Source organism: Cygnus atratus, chromosome 3 (assembly GCF_013377495.2).
Source record: "Cygnus atratus isolate AKBS03 ecotype Queensland, Australia chromosome 3, CAtr_DNAZoo_HiC_assembly, whole genome shotgun sequence".
NCBI lineage: Eukaryota > Metazoa > Chordata > Aves > Anseriformes > Anatidae > Cygnus > Cygnus atratus.
In genome coordinates, this window is record NC_066364.1 from 69,956,500 (window position 1) to 69,981,884 (window position 25,385).

At 34.6% G+C, this 25,385-nt stretch overlaps 1 protein-coding gene across 12 annotated transcripts in view; it reads right to left on the reverse strand.

Moving 5' to 3' along the window:
- STXBP5 (syntaxin binding protein 5) overlaps positions 1-25,385 on the reverse strand; it is a 113,976-nt gene that overhangs the window by 9,974 nt on the left and 78,617 nt on the right. For 3 of the 12 annotated variants that reach the window (XM_050709770.1, XM_050709769.1, XM_035538289.2), the window contains 3 exons: positions 18,984-19,046; positions 3,530-3,769; positions 2,235-2,604 (listed from right to left, as the gene is read on the reverse strand). In XM_050709770.1, the coding sequence (XP_050565727.1) occupies positions 2,235-2,604; positions 3,530-3,769; positions 18,984-19,046 (673 nt within the window). Of the gene's footprint in view, positions 1-2,234; positions 2,605-3,529; positions 3,770-8,525; positions 8,577-15,543; positions 15,592-15,679; positions 15,737-18,983; positions 19,050-25,385 lie in introns of all 12 variants that reach the window. The other 9 variants (XM_050709767.1, XM_035538286.2, XM_050709768.1 and 6 more) reach the window with 7 other exon arrangements.

Genomic DNA, 25,385 nt, shown 5'->3' on the forward strand with positions numbered 1-25,385 from the left:
AGTATATAAATCAAAGGTGCACTTAAAGTACTATTCAGTAATTACTAATGAAATATTTTAATACCTGCTTATTTTTTTTCTTTCATATACAATTAAATATCCTGCCTCTTCTTTCAGATGAAGATTTTCTTGAATAAAACCACAGGTCTGAAAGAATTGTTCACTTAACAGAGGAAAATATGGAGGGGGAGTGCTTTCAAAGAATAACAGAATTCAGTAATCTCAAACAATAATTTTGTGAATTTATGCCTGCCTCTTTTTCCCTGACTGTATATTTAAGAGGAAATCCTCTTAAATCAAAGTTTTGCTTACCTTATATTTTCTGTTTCTGCATATGGAACTGCAGTACTTACTGTATCAGGCTACTGAAGAACAGATGCAACACACTCATGCTGTAATAATGCTCAAGCTACCAAACATCCCTCTCCCTCAAAGAAATACTAAATGCATGGATGCCTTATGTATTAATAAATAGCCCCCCCCCCGCCTTTAGCATGATACTGAAATTTCTAAGTGTTAACCTCGCATTTTACAGACTATGTGTTGTCCAACAGCAGGAAACTGACAAACAAAAGGAAGGAGAGTAGATACCTGTAGAACTTTCCTCCATAGTCATATTAATAAATAAAAAGAAATATTTTCTTGTAAGCACATCATCCAGCAATGACACATCTGCCCTGCTTGTATGTAAAATAGGAATATTCCTAGATTAAGTTAGTAAGAGGGAACTACTTTGCCTCAGACTGCTGGAAACATCAAATAATCCTTACAGCTTTGAGAGAAATCATGACAATATTAGGTCACATAGGACAAGCATGACATTAATGACAGCATTTTCAGAGTATTAAACAAACCTGTAGCAGAATGGTCTTATCTAAATTTATATCTGTAGATAGGCATTGGGCATCTTGGGCATGACGATGCTCTGACAACTTTACACAAATGGCAGCAATTTCATGCTTATGAAGTTTCCTCTTTGATAGGTCCAACTCCCTTAGCAAACAAGCGTAGCTGCCACCAGAAATAACTATTCCTGAAATAAATTCGTGTTGTTCTAAATAAACTCATGACAAAAAGTCATGTCAGGGTAAGGTTGTCATAAGAGCCGATCCCTGGGAGTTCAACTTATCTACACATCATAACAATTCAATATCTATAATTTAGCACCTACTTCTCGATGCAAAGTTCATTAGAAAATAAAGTTGATCCTGAAAAAAACAGGATTTGTTTGAATATATGGAATGTGAACATTACCAAATTCAGCTTCAATTACGGAAAAAACAGTACTTGCCCTGCAGACAAGCAAGGTGAACAGCATTTTCTAGAGATGTTTAGAATGTATACTGGGGTATAGATCAATGGAGTTACCAACAGACTTAAAAATCAAGACAAACTTTTTAAATTATGATATGAAACAGCTTTAGTTTTATTCCTAGCAACTCCCTGAAGAAGTGAACATCTTTTTATAGAAGTTCCCAAGCTTAGTGCTTGATATTTGCAACTTTTAAAATGATCTTTTAGTAATTTTACTGGCACAATTTTGAGTGCCATATTCCACATTCATCTTACCATTAGCCACTAATAAAATGTAGGTGCAAGGATATAGGTATATACAGTCTTTTTCCCTCCTACCCCTACTCAGAATAAAACAGCATTTGCAAATATTCAAGAGAAAGGACAGGTAAAGGTTACAACCGTGACATAAGTACCTTCAAACATTACTCTTACATGTGTAAATTAATAACTTAAACCTCTTAATTTAGATGATTTTTCTATACTAGAACTGTCATCAATTTCACCTTTATAGCCTGAGTTTAAGGTCTTTGAGACATGAGCAAGCTACACAACAAAATAGTAAGCTCAAGACATGACTGAAAAGCAAACAGAACTGTAACAGCTGCACCAAAAACATGCAGAGCTATGATTAGCTAAAGGTCTAACTTAGAGCAATTTCCCCCATCAGGGAGTAAGCTCATGTTTGAGACAATCTTCGTGAGTTCAAGGACTTAAAATTATTTGTTGAATTGGTGTAACTTGAGTTAGTGATAAATAATAGGAATATATAATCAAAGGTATCCTGGCCCAGATGTTAGAGGTTCATCAACACTGAGGTGAATGTACATTTATTTTATTGATATTCTTCTGGAAAAATAAATTATTGAGTTTTATCTAACTTAAGACTCATTTTTTATTTATATATATGTATGTATATCTTACTATCAAGCAAGTCTTACCTAAAAGTCATAATATGTCCATTGGCACAGAAACATGCAAGGCAGATACTGTTACTCAATGACACTATATCTCCACGAAGAACAAAAGAAGTCTCTGTTATGTTTTGCTTATAAATACAGTTCTGGGATGGCAGTGAGATAACTTTTGCTTGCTTTTCAGAACATATCACTGCATATTGGTTTTCACTGATTTCCTGAGAGGAAGAGGGGGACACTGAAACAGGTCGTCGCTTTTTCGATTTATCTTTTTCATCTTTATCTTCAGGAATATTGTGTTCTCTCCAGGGTTCATGTGCTGGTGAGACTAAAGATCCTGTGGTATCCAGAAAAGCCATTCTCAAGATTGCCCCTTTTAGCCTCAGGATGGTTCCTAAGAAATAGAAGTTGAGAAGATTTCTAAAACAGTTCTAAGTTGAATTTTAAATACAAAATATTCCTTTATGAAGTTAGCAGAATGAAAGCTAAACAAGAACTTAGACTTGCCTAAACAAAACAGAAGTAAAGCCTTTGGACGTTAATCTGAAAACCAATGAAGCACATGCCAGTTCACATACCCATTCAATAAAATGTTAAACCAGTTTTCAAAATTTAAGTGTCTGAACATACTCCATTAACATCAATGGTAATGTATTTATATATTAAAAGAACGGAGCTGGAATGCATATTTACAACAAAGTTTACAAACATGCATCATGTCTGCAATGACGTCGTAGTACGAAAGCTAAATCTATGCCTAACAGTACATTATTCAGTGTTTATCTTTATTTAGGCAACATTCTGAAAACCATTATTAAGACATCATTACAACAAAATCAGTTGCTGTGTATCAGTAAAACAAGATCTCTCAGTAAATCACAGGAATACTTCATCATTAGTATTTAAACCATTAAAATAGACAGCCCTTAATTTTTATTTTTTCCATGATTCAGTAGAACTGAAAGTTTCCTACCATAGCACTAAAAAAAAAAAACAAAAACAAAATACACGTTCTCTACTATCTCTGTTTAACTGTTGCCATCCACTACATTAAAATGAGAAAGTCTACTTTTCTCAACAGATTTTTTTCTTTTAATATTATGAGATTATATTTTCAACTTTGGAACATTAAAATTCTGGTAATAAAAGTAATCAATATATATTGTTAACCTTATTAGCTAGATCAATGAATATATTTCCAATTACTCTATAACTGAGAACTGAGAAAAATAGTTTCTTAATATAATAAAATAAAAGCATGAGAAACAACAGCAATATTTATCTAAGTATCTTTAGGCTGTACTCTGCTTTCTACTCACCACTAGGAGAAACAATTACTGGCTGAAGAAGTCTTTGCTCTCCTCCTGGGGGTAGGTTCAGTACAATGACAAGCACTGTACCCAGGGTGGTCCCAACCCACAGGCACGGGGAAGGTGATGTATCAGCTTTTCTTGTGAAAGTCTCACAAAAATGAAGAGCTGAAATTGCCTCGCGTGACTCTTTATCAATGCTAGTTACACTAGAACTCCTGGATCGACTGAAAGAGTTGTCTTTGACATCTGAAAACAGATAGGTATTAATTAGAAAGAGCAAAATGCAGGAATTAAGAAAATTGAGATCATCTTTTAGTTTTGTTCTTTAGTATATGTATCATACTACTGCTTTTTATTACTACTTTATTCTTCCTTAATTATATTTCTACTATGATTCTTCCTTAATCATATTTCTTTTTGATTCTATTTCCAACAAAGCACCCAATCTTTCTTTGCAGAGGTAGTTATTAAGTAATTGCCACGAATGACTTATCACAGAATGGTTTGGGTTGGGAGGGACTTTAAAGACCACCTTCTTCCAACCCCCCTGCCATGGGCAGGGACACCTCCTTCTAGACCAGGTTGCTCAAAGCCCCATCCAGCCTGGCCTTGAACACCTCTAGGGTTGGAACATCCACAGCTTCTCTGGGCAACTTGCTCCTGTGCCTCACTACTTCTTTCTTACTGGTATCAAATCTAAACCTGCTCTTTTTTAGTTTGAAACTGTTACCCCTTGACCTGTCACTACACTCCCTGATAAAGCATATTGGACATTTCTGCCTTCTTGAGACAAAGAGTAAAAGTTATCATTAAACAACATGAGTCCTTAAAAAAAATTAAGAAAAATAAAATTATAAAAAAACCTGTCAATTAGCTCATTGATCAGATAAAAAATGGTTTCCATGACAAACAGCTTAATGATTTTTTTTTTTTTAAGATTTAACTATTTTAGTTTAAGAAGGACAGGGACAACCAGACATCATAATTACACAACCTGTAATGACTTACAATATTGTCCCACTTCAGGAAACTACATGAAGGAGTTTTCATAGGCCATTTGCACACACCTGAACTTTTAGTAAGAGAAACATCAAACGCTACCAAATGCCATTTGGCACTGCTATGAAAAGCTGAAGATCTCCTTTTTGAATAAAGTACAATATGGCAGTAACAGTTTTCATCAGGTTGTCTTAGTCTTTTTGCTTGGCAAATACGGTTCTTGTAACAGACGGTGAATTCTCATACTAACAAAAAAGTTCAAAACAAACCATGCTGCTCTATTCTAGCTGTGTAGTGTCTGTACCTGTGGTGATACTTAATACATCAGCATGTCTGAAGTTATCTGTGCGCTCCAAATTATGTCTGAAATTATCTGTGCACTCCAAATTAATGCTTTACTTTCTCAATGCATCATTCCACAATTTTAGCACGAGACAACACTTACCAGTAAAGTCTGGTGCACTTTATTTATACCATGACTTCCTAAAACTAAGTTATTCTTTTAGATCTTCAGGTGGAGCACGGAACATTTCTTAAGCAGGATTATGAGCTAAAAAGCAATGTTTAACTGTATACGCACTAGAAGTATCAATATGCTAATTTCATTAAATAATTGCAACTTTTCTACAAAGAACATCGAACATGCATTTGAAAAATCTTACAAACTAGATTTCAGCTGACAAAATACAGGTATCTAGACAATATAAACAGTGGAACTCTCAGGAGAGATTTGTCTCATTCCAACAAGGATAGAAAAATTATTGTCCTGCCTTGTTTTTATTTTATTTAATTCAAATGTAAAACATCAATCATAAAAAGAAACTAGGTCAACCACTCATATGCTGACATCTCAAGTTTTCACATTTAAAAACATTGCCTAGGAAAAATATCAAATCCAGTGTAAAATGATGAAAATCGTTTCATATTTTTTTTAATGACCATAACCTCTTACAATGCTTGTTCCTTCAAGTTTAAATATTTATTGGCTTTTTATTTTTTTCCAGCTCTAACAGATTAATCACTCTGAATATAATCATACATTTGAATTTTGCTGACATTAAAATACATATTTGCAAAAAAAGCATAAATATTCTATAAACCAAATTAAGGCCAAAAAAGCTGGAATATATTGGTACATTCAGAATTTAAAAACGCAAACCAATTGTAAACCATCTGCATGAATAAAAGATGACTCAAATCCTAGCATCTCACTAGAACGTGGGACTACATGTGGTTTCATTAATTATACCCCTTTCACTAAAGATTTGAGAACATACTTTCTATACTCCTTATTTCAGGAAAGATCCTTCTCTTCCTGAGAAATACAATTACTGCAACAGGCATAAAATGTACTTTTCTTCGGTTGCAGCTGGTTGAACATTTGAAAAGCATGTGTACAAATTCCAGAAGTATTGGAACGGACAGGGAAACACAAAGATTAACTAGCCAAACAATACAGACATTGTAGAGAGTGGACAACTCATTCAAAGAGGAGAACTGGGAGTAAAAGATTTAACTGCATTAGTGCATATTCTTTATCCTGAAGTCAGGCAAGAATCTAATTTCTTAATAGATTAGTTTTGAATGAAGAGGAAGTTACAATAGTGTGACTACAAAACCATTTCATCAGAAGGAAGGAAAGATGAGCCTCTTCTAAGCAACCAAACCACAGAGTAGGACCTAGTGGTAATGGTACCTTAATCATCTGGGTTACAACATTGAAAAGTAATGGTATAATGCAGACTACAGTATGCTTAAGATGATTTCTATTTTAGGAATTGGAAGATAAATATAGAAGCACATTTTGTTTTGGCTACTTAGAGAGAAAGGGGAGTAGGTCAAAGATTTAGAGACAGAAAAGTATTTTGAAAGAACACGACCATGAAAGAGTAAATGTGATCAAGGTTCAAGAAGCCATGGAAGAAAATGAAAGAAAATATGGATAATAAACTTGTGAGAAAGACATTTCAGAGGTGTCTCCTAGATCCAGTACATACGGTCACATAAGTGACAATACAAGCAAGCTGAGAGTCACTGAAGAACCCTATGCAAAAACTATTCCACTAGAAGAAAAGATGGTAAGTCAAATGAAAACAGACATCTCATTGCCTAAGAAAGTTATTTACAGACCTGAAATTTTAAGACTTTTATACATAACAAAATGAGGTGTGTAGGTGCAGATAGCTACACATAGGGTAAAGTCAAGCAAAACCAAAGACCATTACAACTAAGTAGTAAAGAAATACACCAGAAGTGAGTTGACCAAAAAAGCTCCATTATTTCATTAGAACAGCAAATATTAAATCATGTAGAATATGCCGACTATTTTAACATTAGAAAATACTGAGTTTTAGCATTCTTTTTTCTCCCTGCTTCAATTAAAAAAAAAATCTATGTACTTACTGCTATTGAAGAATTTCAAGTGAAAACAACAGTAGGAATAAAATGAATTTGATAATATTTAAGTGTAAATGTGTTCCAGTTTGCAAAGTCTGATAACGTAGTAAGGAAGAACAAACACACAATGAAAAGACAAACCAAATTTTTATGTTCCTTACTGCCAACAATGCCATGGTTAAATCATTCTAGTTCTACATAGAAGAGCCTTAGAAAGATGAGGAAAAACTCACCCAGAGGCAATTAACAGAAGCCATCCTACACTTAGACAACGCAACTTCAAAAACAAAAACAAACCTAAACCTATCTGCAAAAATGAAGATTAGCAATGTGATGACAGCTTTCGACAGCATAAAAAATGGCCTAGCAAAGAGAAACAGAACCATAGCTATCCATGTTCCTTGTGGAAAGGACAAGAAGAAAAACTAAGTTAATATGGAAGCAGGGAGTATCGTTTGATTATTGTTTGAATAACAGGAAATTTGTTTAACTGGCTATAAAACACAAACTTTGTCTGGTATTTTTCTAGAAACTTATTTATTGGAGGCTCATGAATGAGAGGTTAAACTGCCAGACACCTGGATCCTTGCCATAGCAATGGATTAAAGGATTTCTGATGGTTTCTTCCAGCTTCACATTTATCTGAGCAGAGCAAGCTGTAATGTAAATCAGGGTGGTCTAACTCTTGAGTTTCAGGATATTCCAGTGCCATCAATTCTTCCCTTGCTGATAGCAAGGGTTGTCAAATACACAGTTCTGCAGCTGACAGTCTGATCCTGATCTGTTTTCTGTTGGGGTTATGCAAGGGATTCTGCTGCAAGAGGGGAAGAGAGCTGTGGCAGACAGAAGGCAGCTTTCCTATACAGGCTACATCTACTGCTGTAGGTCTACAGCTGTCCCTGATCATCTTTTTCTCTAAAAGGCTGGGGAGCTGGATCTGATCTACAAGCTGGCAGTCAACTTTTGATGAAAAAGCTCTAAAAAAAACCCTATTCACTTGTATGTTGTTTTAGTTATGCAAAACCTTTAGCATTACAAACTTCACAACTTAATTGCTTATTATGTAAAAAGGTATTGTACTTTTTCAAGAAAATAGAAATTCTCAGACTGGCCATCTACCCAGCAAACAGCTGTATGTTATTTTCATTTATGGAGAGTGGTCACAAGACAATTACCATTTGTAAAAACGCATCCAACTATTTGTTGAGCAGACCTCAACGTATCCTGTTGTTCCCAAGATACTGTATTTTCAATTTAAAATATATCAGATGGTTTTAAACAGGCAAGCAATTTTCCTTACAATAAGTTACCTGCTTATTCAACACTTTTTCTATCACAGCACTATTGTGGAAGTAGGAGTGACAGATGCCTAAAAATTATGACAAAAATCTGATAAGCCATGTACAAAATTTGCAGGCTTACCTTACAATGACAGCAATGACATTTTGTGCCTGAGAACCCCCAAAGAGAGTGGAATTAAAATTTTAGTTCTATACTTCAGATAATGCAACTCAGTCATGATAGTTTAAATAAGTAAGGACTCTTTAATGTATGCACACTCTGCAAAACAGTTTCAATAAAAATAAAATCAACTATGTAAACTTACCTAAATCAGGCTTTAACTCAGTTGGCAAACTTAGCTTCCTGGACATCTTTGCTGAAAAGTGAAGTATATCTTTTTTTTAAAAAGAATAAACATGATTCTGCTGGCCTTTATTTGCCTCTTTCCAAACATTTAATAAATTATTTTTCATTACATAACTGCAGTACTCAACAGGATTTCTATTAAAGCAGAGCCCGACTTTCACAAGTGAAGGGTGCAAAGTAGAACATGGAAGATACCGCGGTCTTCAAATACAGCATTTTATTAGTCTTGCCCAACTTAATTTCCCCTTAGACTTCTGAATGAACTTGATGGATTGGATGAATTTTGCTTTGGCTCAAACTCAAATTTTATCTCTTTGGGTAAGAGAAGATAATGTAGACTCAGTTACTGCAAGAATATACACTGAAATTTTCAAAAATTTAACAACCCCTCCACTCTTCTTCTGCCCTACTTCCTGATCACACCTGAGATACTTTAAAAAAAGAAAACAGACGAAATTTTAATTACTCTAAAATGTAAGGGATAAGAGTACATGTGTAAAATAAGCTAGTAATCTGAGATGTAATCAGCAATCTTAGAAGGAATAAATTACAAAGAATAATTATATATGATCAGCAGCATACAAATGCAACATTCAAAAAAGTCAAATTTCAACAGTACTGGTCATGTGAAAAATAGGGCTTAAAATCATCTCTGACTTAGAGAATTCTGTTTGTAGGAACAGAAATCTTATGGCCTATTTAAAATACAGTATTATGCTAACAAACATTGATAAAGTAATAGTCACTAGTACACTTGTAGCCATACATCCCTCATCTTTCTTTTAATTAGTAGAAGGAATAATTTTGATGTAGTTCAACTTCTAGCCCAGGGCTAGAATTTGAATTTCTCAGTCACATGCCTGAATTTTGATATATCATTTAGTTCTTCACTGTCTTTTAAGGGTAATACTTCTTCCACTTAAAGTAGATGTTGGATACCCATCATTAGGCAGATTGAATCTTGCTGCTTCTCTCTGTTAAACTCTCTGGAGTTCGCTTATTCTAATTATCCTTTTTTTTTTTTTTTTTTTAACAGAAATCAGTTTGCTACATGTCCTGAAGAAGAGTGCATGATTTAAAGTTACTTCCACTCCTTCAAAAGGAGAAGTAGTTCATTGTATCATCAATTATGCTCATCAATATTACAAATGCTAGTTATCTGAATGGTTGAACAGTTTTATTCCTGTCATACATTATAAAAATTTGAGAGTAAGACTCCAGAAATAATCTTCTCATTTCCTTCACATGTCATTGTTACAAAGTATGTCCTGTTCAAATTAAATTGAACTCAGACCACAATGCTAGTTATTTTAACTTACTTTAGTGCAGGCTGAAACGGAAAAGGGTACTGCATCTAAATGTTTTCTATCCTCACAGCCTTGCATTGGCATCTGCCTGGCTTAATGATGAGGCCAAAGCTCATCTTCAAGAATTTTCTGCCAGAGGTTGTTTTCAGCAAGATTGACTCTTGTTTCAGATCACTGCTCAGCTATACATATGGAAAACTGTGGTACAACACTGCGCTAGTGACCATGAGCCCTTTTTTCTGCTGTCAGCTTGAACTTGCATCAGCTTGGTGCAAGAACACGGAACCTCATCTGGAATTGGGAATTATAAGACAGGTGTTCCTCATCATAAGACTTGTCTTCTGTTTTGGACATGTAAATCATAACAAGCTGAGATACTGAACAAAAGCTGAAGCATGCACACAGAAAAATTGAACTGGTTTTGGCTTTTCACAGCTTTTACCATGTGTGAATATCAGTAATGATTAGTTTATTTAATCATTTTGAAGACTAGAGTGGTCACTTTTGGCTTCTCAAATCGAAGTGTTTAACAATTCAGGAAAAATGGCAAAAACCAAGATACTAGGCAACAGGTCATACAAAATACAGGTTCGTGTGTCAGATTCTATGAGTCAAACCCCACTTCTGGCTTTTTTGTTCGCTAGTAAAAGGCCAGCTGCATGACCTAGGTTGACAGGGTAAAACAAATCTGCCCAATGTCTTTTTCAGTACATACTAAAAAACTCCTCTCATTAATAGGACAACAGGATACAAGAGATAAGACTGTCATTGCTAGAAATCATGAATTAATGTTATGAAGAAAACTTACAGTTCAAAATATACTTCAATGTGTCAAAAGCCTCAATAATTCCAATGTAAATAAACAAGAGCCTATTTAAATAGCGGTACTGCCATCTTGTGTTTAGAGAGATAAGTGCCTGAAGATGCAATAAGAAAATAGGAATATTTCACCAGCTAAATCGATTTTTAACAGTATTTGGTATAATAAACTGCTTGCATTCATATATGGCTTATAGTTTACAATAGTTTAAGAAAATTCAGTTTTGCCATGACTCAGATGAAAAATAGCAATATTGCCAGACAGCTAGAGAACTACCACATAAAAGATAATGATCAGGGAAAAGGAAGGAAAACAGGATTGAGATCTCAGTGTCAGGCTTTTGACTTTATTTGTACAACAGGACAAAGGCGATGTCAACTGCCCCTTCTAAGTGTGACTGACCTCAAGTAGCAGCTGTGATGCCACTGCTGAATACCTCTCTTGGTGATTGCTGCCCCATTTACAGCCAAGGCTGCCTTTCTACAACCAGTGCAAGACAAGGAGACAGGCTAGGGAGTAATTCTGCTGCTCTTGCCTCTGCTTAGACCTACACTTTATACTTCTCTAAATTAGAAAACCTGCATAGGCCACATACACACATTCTCTTGCTTATTTATATAACTAAATATATATCTCGTGAAAATAGGAGATCAGAGAACTGTCCAAGAACAACATCCACGATTCTTGGAGATCTCATGTCAGTCTTGAAGGGAACAGGTGGTAAAATATGAAAGGTTACCTTGGCATACTGTGCTATTTTTCAGTACAGCAGGCTCGACCAATTCAATGAAGAAAACCTGAAGGATACCTGAGACACGTCTGAACTGTCAACAGGAAGATGTGGCTTAAGGTAATAGTTATATCTTATTTGCAGCATGTTACCCTGAGCTACGTTACAAAATGTTACATTGTATAGCACAGTTTGAAAGCTGTAAACTGTTTTCTCATATATTCCCTATTCAAGGAAACAGTCAAAACCCTCTGCTAAAAAATAATCCTCTAAACCTAAATAAAGTGAGACAAGTATCTTGGTGTTTTGACAGACAAGAGAATAGTTTACATGAAGCATAATTCATTTAACATTTAATGAGAAATATCTAACCAGCTTAGAGTTTTCTTTTAGTTCTTGCTAGTATTTTAGACATACTAAAGTCCCCACATGATTCAACGTTTGACAACTACATAGAAGGAAAAATTTAAATTACCGAATTTCATGATGCTTATAGAATCAAATACTGTACTGGTGACAGTTAAAGAAAGAAATAGATTATCAATGCTGAGATGTCTAGATTTGATATAAGAATAATGAAGCCATTTTACAAGAGAATGCCTGAATCAGACAAAATATTAAAACACTGGAAAAAAAAAACACTCTTACTCTGGCATTAGGGCATCTGAGAAGTTAACTTTTGATTCTGTGAAAACAGTATTAAAAGTCAATGACTTCAGCATTGTTTGGCAATTTTAGTTGTACACTTCATAATGTGAAAAGCCTTACGTTAATGGTAACAGCTAGGAGTACAGAAATTTTGAATTACAACTACTCTGGTTAGATCTGCCTAATGATATTATTTGCAATTGTTTTTAAATTTGCAGATTGCAGAAAAGAAAAACGACTTCACTGAAGAATGTAGTCTCCTGAAATAATTATAGAGGTATTAGAGTCTACAATATTTTGCATATAACTTTACTAAAGCTTCTTACAGAAATGGATGTTGTAATACCTCAAGTTCTGACCAGATTCACATTGATATATTAAGTCACATACAAGTCATTGTACCAAATACTTAACTGACACAAATGTGTAAAACAGCTAAAGATATTGCTTCAGCTGGAATCAGATCACAATGCCTTTCTACAAAAATTACACAGTCTTAGACATGAAATACTTCCTATCATTTTTTTTTCCTTTATGTCTAACACACTTTTCAATAGTAATTCACAGAACATTATTTACATTTTCAAATATTTGTCATTCCTAAGAGAAATGTTTGCATCACATAATGACCAGAGTATTTTCTGTAAATTCCTAGTTGGTTAAACCAAGTATCTCTGTGTATCTAAGGTAATTGCAGCTATTCTGAAGTTCACCCCAATGCAAACGAAGGGGAAACATGACCCTAGAGCCACATATTAACAATAGACCTTCGGATAAGTACATTCACAATTTCTTTTTTTTTTCCCCTAAATACTCAGAAAGACAAAGCTGAAGCGTTGGTTCATGAAACATTTGCATTTTAACTTATTTATACTACTGCTGCAATCTTTGATGACTTTTGATCCTTTAATGAAGTAAGAACCCTTGCCTGATACTGTCACTAATGATACAAATCAATGGAAATTAAGATGCTTCTACATAAAAGTTTTAATAAAATGACTAAATTGACAATGGTTTCATATTTCTAAATGGATGCATTTTCTGTTACCGCCTTACAGACCTATCACTGAAATGAAATTACTTCTCCCTTTGTCAGCAGTTTTCTCTTACTGTTCACATCGGACAAAAAACACAGGGGTGATATTAACAGCGACTGAAATAAACTATGTAAGCTATTCTTTTTTTTGTAACCCATTTTGACCAGTTGTATTTCACACATGGATAAAGACCTGAAAGAACTTGAACTGACTGCATGATACGCCAGTGCAAAAAGCTACAACCATGCTACATACAAGCTCATTCCTGTGAACACAGTTGATGGTAAATTGTGTTCTTTCATACAACAGTGTGAAAATAATGACAAAGTAGCACTCACATTTTACAAAACTCATTTTCCATTCACATTTAGCTGACAATTCCATTTGTCAGCTATTCAAAACAATGAAAATGCATTCAAACAATGAAAATGCAAAAACATGCAACTAGTGGCATAGCATTTTGCCTTATTTTACATATAAGGAAGAGCATACAATGTAAATTCAGAAAGTCATGCAGAGGAAAGATGCTGTTTATAAGGTATAGAAAACATAGTAGTGAAGGAAAAAAAAACAAGAACATTCCTTGCACAGCATCCAACTACTCGAAACTAACAGAATGCAGATGAAATAATTACATTTCTTCAGACTTCCATTACACTGTGCAAGGTACACAAATCAAAGTATGGGCTGACTGGGAAACAGTTATGAATTACACATCCATTCATTATGGCCTCAGCTCTGCATTTAACTTACACCCTGAAGAAGGCATTGCTTGTAAATGTTATGCTATTTTAGCTGTGAAAAACATTCACACTTTCATTTGAAAGGCTTCAAGCTGAAACAGATGTCAACAGTTCTATAGAATTATCACTAGCATGTTTTATTAATACCATAATATTACTCTTTTTAAAAAAGGGAAAAATAAAGTAATGCTCAAACACATTATAAGACCTCATATCTTGTGCAAAAAAAATAAGTTTAGAAGAGACTGCTTTGGGACAAAAGGAAAATACCTCATCAACAGTCATTGACATAACATGCACAAGATTAAGTGTTGTTTTTCTCATGAGAAAAACTGAACATAAGCTTCCAGTTAGCCGGAATCCTTTAGGAGAACATATCAATGAATATTCATGTAAACCATACTCAAGTTTTTCCAATTATATAATTTAATTGACATAATGATCTATTATTGAGAGAGAGTTGCTTTTTTGAATTGTGCTTAGGCTTCCGCTGTCTCTGAGCTCATTTTCCCTAACCTGTTACCGCTGCAGTTGTGATAGTACTGAGCAAAGGGGACATTTCTTGCTCTTCCTCATGTTATGTTTCAGATTCCAAAGGAACCTTCACCATAGTCATATTTTCATATTAACAGTTCTTCTCGATTACTGAATTGTGGATTTGTGGTTTAGGATTAAAAGTTAAGTTCTCAAACAGCAAATCAAACAGAATAGTGAAAAAGAAACGTCCTCCATCACCTGACCTTATGGTTCAACGTAACCTATGAAGTAGTACTTCAGCAAGCAACTTCACTACACAAAATAGTTTCAGTCTTTTGACCTCACAAAAGAGATAACATTAAGCCTTCTTGCAATGATATACTAATGTAACAACAGAAAACATAATGAAACATTAACATAGAGATTCTGAAATGAAAGTAGCCATATCCCATGCAAGAAGAGCCCTTTCCCAAAATCAAATCACCCAGCCCCTGGACTTCATTTATTTAATGACTCAATTGTTATAAGCAGAGTTAATTTTCATTCCAATCACAAAAGGGTTCAATCTATAACCCGCATACAACATATTCCAAGGCAGTTTGTTGCCAAATTTTTAAGCTAAGTCTGGATGGATTTGGAAGGATATTGTGTCACTGTTAGATGCAGAAAAAGTAAATACAGTCTGGACCAGTAATGGGGTGTATATAATATATATATATATTTATGATCAAATATTTGGTCATATATATATGACCGAAAGTCCTTTTCCACGTGATTAAATCAAAACATGATACTACCTCCACCTTGACTACTGTAATATGGAAATCTGACCACGTGGTTATGAATGTAACACACAGAAGAAATTTAATCAGCCACATGTTCTCAAAGGGAGCGTACCTTTGCAAAAATAGTGGAATAATGTTGTGAATTGCATAGACTGAACTCTTAGTACAGATTAGAATTCCACCCATCCAGAAAACAGAGAAGTGCATTTGCAAGAGTCTAATTTAAGCCACCAGTGTCCTTGATCTTTTTTAAAGTTGTGCCCAGTGTATTTAGTACAGAAGCAGCCCACAGAATTACCAATTAGAATAAAGAATGAAAAACAACTAAGTATGCATTTTTTTAAATTTTATTTATTTTTTGCTGCTGAGTTAGTGTTGCATAGAGTAAGGCACTGGATTAGGAACAGAACATTTTCTTTCTAGTTCCTACCTATGTCATTGGCTACCATCCTGGAAAACTTTCTGCTTTTGGTCTTCACTGTAAATAATATATTAATAAAAAAAGGTCAATCTATGTATCAAAGAATGAACTGGAAAAAAGACTTTAGAAAAGAAAAATACTGTACCCTTTTCTATAAAATTATTCATTTTTTGATCATCATCAGAATTTGGTGAACCAGAACCTATGAGTGAAGACAGAATGAAATGGATATACATTTAATTTTGACACAAAACCAATGTATTAATAAAATTTTCAGTTTATAGATAAAAAGATTTATTAAAATATAAAATACTGATAGTGGTATTCTCTGGTAGCTGGTAGCTGTACTAGATACTATGGATTGCAAATTATTTTGTTGGGACAGGAATTCTGCCATATTGACGTTAACGACAAAAATTATAATTCAGGTTTTATGTTGCACAGTGCCATAAGTTTATTGCTAGAAATATTTCTCTCACTGAATAAAGTGTTTAACACTGAATAACTGTATTGCTGTCCTAATCATGCTTCCAGACAAAAAATTAGCCCAAATTACAATTCACAGAACACAGTAGTAACAATAACCTAAGAAGTTTTGAAAATCTGTTTTTTTCCAATGCAATATATCATTGTTTGGCCCCAGTTCCTCAATTATTCCACCAACAGCTCAAAGCCAATGTTGTCACCTAGGATTTTTCAGAATTCTTAATACTGAAAAAACAGTAGTGGTGTCTATAGGCCACTACTTGAAGCCTCCTATTGACGTAAGATTAAAACACAGTTCAACTGAAAATAGAAAATTTCACTGGATTTTATTTTGTGCAAGTGTAAAAATAAGAATGGAATACAAACATTTTGACCTTTGTGAATACAAAACCATAATGGTTTACAATGCTGTATATTTATTTTATGGTCAGATGAATGCCCTCAGTCTATCACCTCCTAATTTCTGGGGAAAAAAAAAAAGCAGGAGACAAAGTTACCATCTGTCCCCTTCCCCCCCCCCCCAAGGTTTTCTATAGTTCTCTTATTAAAACTGTAGGATACACTCCTAACTTGCAGGTGGCCCCTTTCACAGTCCTCTAAACTGTATAATCACCCACTGGAGCAAATCAAATGGAAGTTAGCTTCCACATCTCTTCACCTGGGGACTGAAATGTGGAAGAGGTGGAAAATCTAGATCACTTGAGCAAATACAGACTTCAACCCAAACTGACTGGTTTGTTTTACAGGTCATATCGTTAACAGTCGAAGCCCGTAACATACTAAATTGTCAATCCACCCCTCCAAAATTAAAGGTAGTTAAACTTTTTGTGCTAGTATATTTCCTTCTTCACTAGCCAGACTATTTTGGAAAAACTTCATTTAAATTTGGCCTCCATCCTGCACCTCAAGTTCACCAATACTGTGCAACACTTTCTCCAAAATGTCCTCTTATCTCTGTGAAAACAGCATGTCATTTTCACATGACTAAAAGAGGACTACTTTCCAGTGTTGTGATCTTGCCCACAAAAGGTGTAAAACTTAGAAACCAAACCTAAGGAACTGCAGTTCTTCTCATATCCATAAGGGCTGGCCTTCCCCGGAACATACAAACATCACAAAAAGATTTCTTATCAGTGAGGTGACTGCCCATTTGCCTCCCTCCCTAGTTACAAGTACCTTTCTCAAAAGAAAACTGGAGAAGCCTGCCATGAACCTTCTCATTCACGAAAAACTGGGAGGAGAGGACAGAACAGAGGGAAGCAGGACAGAGTCTAAACTTACCACTTCAAGAATCTACTTTACAGGGCTTGCAGCTGTGGCTTCTCAGCTCCCTCTTTTCTCTATTCAGTATTTTTGGTATTTAGAATTATTTCTCTTTAGTACTGCATGTGTACCTAAGATATCATATACTCTTTTCACAGAATATTCAGGTCTCCAAAATTCTAGGTTTTATTTTGTTCATTTTATTATGAGTAAGATAACTTCTAAAGTCTTCTCAGATAGTCAATTTATAAATTAAAACTTAAATCTTATCACTCTACAGTTAAGATTTTCCCTCTAATTTTGTTTCCTTTTAGGACATTTAAATCTGTCTATTCTAAGTTGTCCCCTTATTTGATTCTCTTAAAATAATATATATATGTATCCGAACTGTATTATATTTTAATCTAGTCCATCTAACACAACCCAGACATGAGGGAGGGAGGGTAGGCAGATTGTTAAATTTAAGATTTTTCCATATAAACCTTGATTCTTACCCTAGGACTTCCATTGCACTGTTAGTGGAAATGGTGATTTGAGTTTTATACCACTTCAACATCAACATTATGAAAAAAGCCTCTAATTCAACTTAGTGTTTTAAGCTTTAGCTATACAAGTTGGAAGTCATTTGGCCTGACATTTGAGTGATGCTGGAGCAAGAGAGAAAAAAGATTACAGAGTTACAACTCATTATTTATTCCCTGTAAACATTTTTGCAAAAATAGTAAGTTTTTCAATGGAGATGGGGCAGATGATAACAAGAGGTTTAATCTACTGCGTTTCAGTTTTAAACAGCTTCCTTCATGGCTCACTTCCTTCATTCCTATCATGGCTCACAGGCTACAGTAGAAAAGGAATCTATCCTTAGACCCATATATTGATTACCAGTTTGCATGACATTGTAAGCATACTAGCTACATTATATTAGCTATTTGTGTAAACCTGCAACTTTGACCTTTACTCTAATTTGGAGTAGAGCTTTCAATGAAATAGATGAAGTGACATTACTTCTTCAAAAGTTTTGTCAAGAGTAATGCTGAAGATGTGACTTTTTTTACCTATTATGTGAAATATTCATTTCTAATATTATATACTGACACATACTATTTAATATTTACATATCTACAGCCTCAGTGAGCCAACATTGAAAAATCTTAAGTTGTATAATATATTGCTGAAGCTTTCCTTTAGAATATTCAAATACAGTAATAGCAACTGAATATCTATCCCCCCCCCTTTTTTTTTTTGAAGCAAGGAAATTGTACTTCATAAGGATGACAGCTTCTGAAGACCTCTGATTCCAAAGGAAAATGATAATTTGTGGAAGCAGAAGTAAACTAGCTCCTTTTGCAAACTTTTTTTTTAAACCACTTCTGAGAACTGAAACACCAGATACCTGAACTATTACAGGAATTCATACACCTCTTATCAGTGTTTCAGAATTCCATTGTGCAGTTTAGTATGCTCCCTGAAACACAAATATTGCAGATTGTATCTCTCTTCACTCATCTTTATGACATTTTTATTGCATCTGTTAAATAAACTTTGCTTTAAAAATACAGTGGAGCAACACAGCAAAATTTTTCAGAACTTCTCACAAGTTATACAGGTTTTATATAATTACTTAACAAGTATGTGTTGACTTAAAGCATGCCATTTTCTGTGCAAATAAGAAGCTGAAAGTTAGAGAAAGTGATGATTACCTGAAGTAGGTGATTTGCAGCGATCTTCTGGCACCATTGTACCTTCATTAATATCACAAAGACCTGCTGGAACACGAAAACAATGTATAGTGAACATGGCTGCTATTTCATCCTTTCTTCCATTACAGTTAGGAATTTTATATTAAATACAAACCAGCTGTTTGTGATAGAATTTGTTACATATTACACTTTTTAAAATTTGGACATTAGCTGCAGTGATTGCAAAGCTATTCACTTCATCCTACTCATTAGATTTCAGTGCAAAGTACTATCTTTTAAGCACGACACACTTATCTGAACACTTAATTACATGATATAGATATATATTAAGTACACATTTAATTGTTAAAGAAAGTCACATGAAAGAGGATCTCTAAGACTACAACCACATTCAGAGTGTATGTGAAGAGTATACGTGAAACCACTGAGTTCTTTCACTATTTGCTTTCCATCTGTTAAAGCGATGAGCTTTGTATTTACTTTTGTACTGTGAAGTTCAATATGGAGTTTTGCTGGAAGATTATGTCATTTACTGAATTTAAGGTATTAGGGTGCTTAAAAAAGCGTTCTTTCTTTTATGAAGGGATTTCACTAAATTATATTGTCAACTCTGACCATTTGAATAACTACTATGTTAGCATCTAAAGCTCATTCCTTACATTCCAATGAAGGAAATAAAGTATAGGAGTTCATTATCAGATGCTAAAGATGGAAGTTACCTCATTAACGTCCTACAGATTATTCCAGAGCATTAACTAGGAATATACAAGGAATTTTGCCCTTTTCCTTTTTGATAATAAATTGCTAGCAACACTGCCCAGTTTTAAACACACTTGAGACTATAAATTTTTGTACTACACAGGGTTGTGTAATAAGTTTTCTTAAAAATCCACAAGCTGCTCTCCCAAAAAAGCAAAATAAGTTTTAGACAGTAGCATGGGTGGACAATATATATTTAATTTATGTATATTTAAAGAATGATGTCTGGGATACATTTATGGATAAATTTCAGCATGTTCTCTCTCCAAGATGGCCTGAATAGACCACATGTTATAAATTCATAAATCAATAGCTCTGCTAATCACAAGTAAGGGTGATCAAAATCACCTTACAATTAATGACCTTTCTCATTAAGATCTCTGAAAATTCAGAGCTCCCTTTTCATATATTAAAAGCATGTAGTTACCATTCTGAGAATATGGCCTTGGTAAGAGCAGATGTCCCTCAAAAATATAAAGACAGATCCTGATCAGGTTTCTTTAAGAAAGAAACATGAATTTTTGGTGCTGAGAACAGACAACCAAATAAACACTGCACTTGGTTACTATATGGGGAAGCTTTTAGATCAGAATGGGGGGGGATTGAAGTCTCCTTTTTGGGAAAAAAAAGGATCTTTTAAGCCTAAGATGTGCTTATTAACAGTTGTACTAGCTAACACCCAGAAGGATTCTCTGACCCTACTCTTTCAGCTGGTGGAAAGCACATGCCTCACAGAATGCTTTCACTGGGCAGTCTATATCATCAATAGAGGAATAAAAAATATGTCAGGAGCAGCCAAGCATAGTTTATCAAACCAATTAACATCATCTATAAAGAAGTTTTAGGTGTCCTGAATCTTTGAGGTGGACTCTTCTGGTACTAACAGTTGAAAAGCCAGCTTCACGCACAGAGAACAAATACCATTTTAACATTTTAATTTTCTTTCTTCACTGACCGTTTATTCTTGCCACTTCCCACTTTCTTTTTTGGTAATCCAGCAAAACCTTTGCCAGAGTTGCTGAGTGGGATTTGAAAATGAGCACAGTATGAGGGGAAACTGTTCTTGCAAGCATGACAAAGAAATACCCAGGAGGTTTGCTGGCCTTCAGTCTGAATTGCAACACTTCACTTTAAAACACACTACCCAAGGCCTTCTGGTGTCTGCCATCTATAAATCTGTTAGCTTAGACACAGTGCTGTGCTCACACTGTCACTCAGATGCTACACATACCTATTGTACATGAAGCTCTATTACAACATGCGGAAATATGAGCTCATTACTCCAGATCAAAGCACAGTTTCAATTCTGACATGTAACAACAACAACAGACAACACAGTATCATATTATGTAGACTGGCTCATCACTGGAAGCAGGAGGTTTAAAGAACACTCTTTGACCAAATATTAAGTAAATCCTCACAGCAGCGATACTGGGAGGACAAACCTATCCTGTGCTTTTAGAAATAGTCATGTTTCTAAATCATGCTCCTTAGGGAGCCAAACTATATAAAACCAAAGATGCAGTTCAGGAATTTAACATCCTCTCTCCTCACAAATATTTTAATTCTTTATCTTCAGAGGATGAATTGAACTTCTCACACTAGTTTCCTCTGAAAAGTGAAATCCGACTGGAATAGCCTTTAGACAAGAATAAAGTCATATACCTACACACTTGCTTCCTCTCTAAGAAGTATTTAAGTTAAATTTGATTAATATACATCTTAATGAATAACTCATATCAATTGATCCAAGAGAAGACCTCAAAATAGTCTCCTGTCATGAAGCTATATGCCAATTTTATGTATTAGGTAAGATTTATCCCACTAAAGAGTAAGTGTGCATTATGACCATCATTATGGCACATAAACCTTGGAAATCTAAGCATAGCCAACATTGCTATTATTTGACAGATAGGAGGAAGGGACAGATACATAAAAATTAATTTTACGTATTAGTTGTTACAATGAACAGAGTAATGAAGATGAGCTGAGCCTATGAACTATGAAGGTCTGTCTGCCTTATAACCCAAGGTACCCTGATATAACTCATGTGTGCAGTAAATTCAGGAAAATTTCTCTGGTTTCAGGCTTACAACATACGTGCAACTTGCTGTGAATTTCTAAACCAATTGATCCAAAGTCTTCTATTTCAGAACTGTAACCTGACTAAAACACAAATATATGGAAAAGTGACCTTCTTAACAAGCTCTTAGCTTCTTTCTGAAGTCTAGTAGCAGGAAATTTGAAATAAACTCCAAAATGAATCAAAGTCATATAACGTTACTAAAGATAGAAAAAACATTATGCTGCATTAAAAGCTCCCTTGAACTACAACCAAATTTAACTAATATATTATGCTTCATAAGATGTTTGATGATTTTGTGCATAAGCTTCAGGCAGATTTATCACAGAAGAAACAACAACTTTACTGAAAACCTGCCTAATTAAAAATACAATAAAAATAATAAATAACATGACAATTAGAATTAAAAATAATTAACCTGAGACAGTGAAAAAAACCACTATAATCAAACTGTATGATTTCAGTTCTGTATTTGGCTTAGCCACAATTGATGTTGGTCTGGTATAGTTTAAGCCTAGGTTTAAAAATTCAAAATAAGTTCAGGTCCAGATTCAGTTCAAGGAGAAAGAGGATGGGTAAACGACTAGAACAACCAACCCCTGTATTTTCTTCTGGTTTGATTCAACTCCAGTTCTGAAATCCTTGTTGGTTACATTAAAAAAAAAAGACTTTTTGATGTGTAATCAAAGAGTAGTCACATGCAAGCAAAAACTGCTTCTATTTCATCTGAATAATCCTGAACTACCTCTGGTAAAACATATAAAAATGTTATAGAAATATGTAAAACTTATATACATTTCTAGTATATTGTACTCGTTGAAAAATCACAAACCCTTGCAACTCCCACCAATAATAAGCTTTGAAAGAGTTAAGGTTGGTGTCTTCTAACTCAAAACTATGGAACTAAGCAAGCAACAACTGCTGTTTGTAGTTCTTTTGTGTAGTCATAAAATTTTGAAGTGTTTGGTATTTGGTACCAGTACTGGCTGTCTTCTTACTGGCTCTATTCTCCTGTCATATTTAGGAATTTGTATATCAAACAAAGATCTCAAAACAGTGTTAACAGCCACCATGAATAGATTTTTCATCACCCTGTAAAATTTTTTCTCACATACATTGTGCTTTTCAGCATACAGCCAAAGCTAATTTTTTTCTTCCACAATCACAAGTTAAAAATAAAGGTTGACTTTGTTTTTATCCATGACAAGCACCTGAAGACATTGTCTAGCAGGCCGTCACAAAACACATACTGAATGCTTCACAAACTATAAACTGTCACCTAAAACGTGAGTAAAATACCTGGTAGGATTCAGTGAAATTCCAAAACACATTCCCAACCATAGATACAGACTAGTTTGTACCTGTAGAACTAGTCTGAAATGTCAGTTCACAGTCAAGCTAGTGTAGAGTACCTTGACTCTAAATAGATGTTGCTTTAAGATGCGACCCTGAAATTCTTTTCTGAGTAAAAAGATGACAGAAACATACATCATATTCTTGCATCACAAGTGAAGGGAAAATCTTGCATTTCTACTCATATTTTAGAAAATACATAACTCTTAGTCTATGATTTTTTTTTTTAAGAAAGTCTTTCTGAATTTTCAACTGATTAACTCAGAACATGTAATTTAGTAAGTTATAAATGTCTATTTAATATACCATCTGCTTACAATTTACGCTGGAACATACGAAATAACAGTGTTCTTAGTGAGGAAGGACCAACTCTTCTTGCTTTGTTTGGTCAAAATCTGTGGAAATGGTTGAATAGCAGAATATTTTTTTCCACTCCCCTCTATCATGAAATCATTGAATCTTTGGTTTTGCTAATCTTGAATACTACGGACAGTAGCAATATGCTGCTTTGTCACATTGTCTGAACCTGAACTTCACACGAGTAGTTAAGAATTTGTCTGAATGCCTACATAGGTTAGTATGATTACTTTCTAATGCTGTTGTTGTCTCAAAGAATGAGAAATACACTCAAGTTTCTCTAAAACATCCACATTAAGCACGCAAACACTTTTTCTAGGAAGATTTACAAACTGAGTACTAGTAATCCCTGAAGGTTATTAGAACTGTACAGCAGTTGAAAAAATCTTATCCATAAAAATCTTCAGATGTATTAAAATAGAAATGCTTTAAAGATAGAAATAAAAGAATTCAATGAATGCAGTCTTAAAATACAAACAAGTAAGCGTAAGTTCCTTGCATTTTTGAAGGCACTAAACGCCAATATTAACATTCAAGAACTGGAGAACGCAAAACCCCAAAGACTAGTTCATATAGCTCCAATCCTATAAATACAGCAAATAATTATGCTTTAGCTTAACAGAGTTATGTAAACATATACAGTAATAACTATTTATTTTTAAGCTACCAAAGTCTGGATAACAGAAAGAACTAGAAGTAACTAGAAATCATTAGAAATGTTAAATAACTCTAGAGAAATTAATTTCAGTCTTTACAAAATGTGAGCTTGTAGCTCTAGCTAATCAAGATTTGGAAAGGATGGTGAAGGAAGGCAGGATCAACTACCTGGTTAAGAAACCAACTCTTACAAAACCTATTCTAACCTATTAAATATTCCATGTAAACTCAGCTTTTCAATTGTTGGCTTCAGAAGGCAGTTCTGGAACTTCTGCCCATCTTTTGTTTCCCTTCACAATGTCAAAGGAGCAGCAGATCCCAGCTTTCAGTTCTGTATCATCTCAAGGTGAAAACATTCCTTTCATGCCTAACTCTTCCTTGGCAGCAGACGATGGAAGACCATAAAGAAAGTAATAGTTGGGTATTGAGCCTATCACCTCTGAAATGCATTTATTTTTTTCTCTTTGGGAAAAATCACAGAAACTAACAAACTAGAAACTAACAAAACTAGACCACAGTCTCAAGTATGCCTTCCCCCACCCCAGTCACTGTTCCTTGGGTTTTGTTTTATTCTACACTCCTGTTATAAGGTAGTCAGATCACACACCTCTGCCCAAGGGCTGGAGAAAACTGGCATACTAGGGAAATGAACAACGTTATGCTTTTAAAATCTGCTTTATATTTTCTGAATTCTCAGATGCTGTGACTGCTGGAATAAGTCCTGAGAGTAACTCATGGTTCTGATGGGCTACCATCAGCCCCCTAGAGGGCTGTGCAATGCACCAACACCTCAACTTTTAAACCCTACAAGCAACATCTTTGTAGTAGGAAGCTTTCACTTGTAATGGACAAATCACCATTACAATGTTAATAAGTAAATAAGAATTGTCATCATCTAACATGAGTTCTGAAGCTTTTTCAGCCAGGATGGGGACCAAGCAAGGGAAGGTTCTAGCCTCAGAGGACCACTGGATTTGGTGAGCTAGATCTTGAGTCTACAGACATCAATAACTTATGAGACAGGTTATGAGACAAGTTATTGCTTTCCTCCTCTCTCCTGCCAGTACATAGACTATTATCATGGTTGCTTTTTTCCTTCCAGTTTCTTTCAGTGATGCCATGAACAAGAAATGATAGATGTATGATGGATTAAAATCAGTTTCTAAAACTAAAACAATTACTTAAAATGGAAT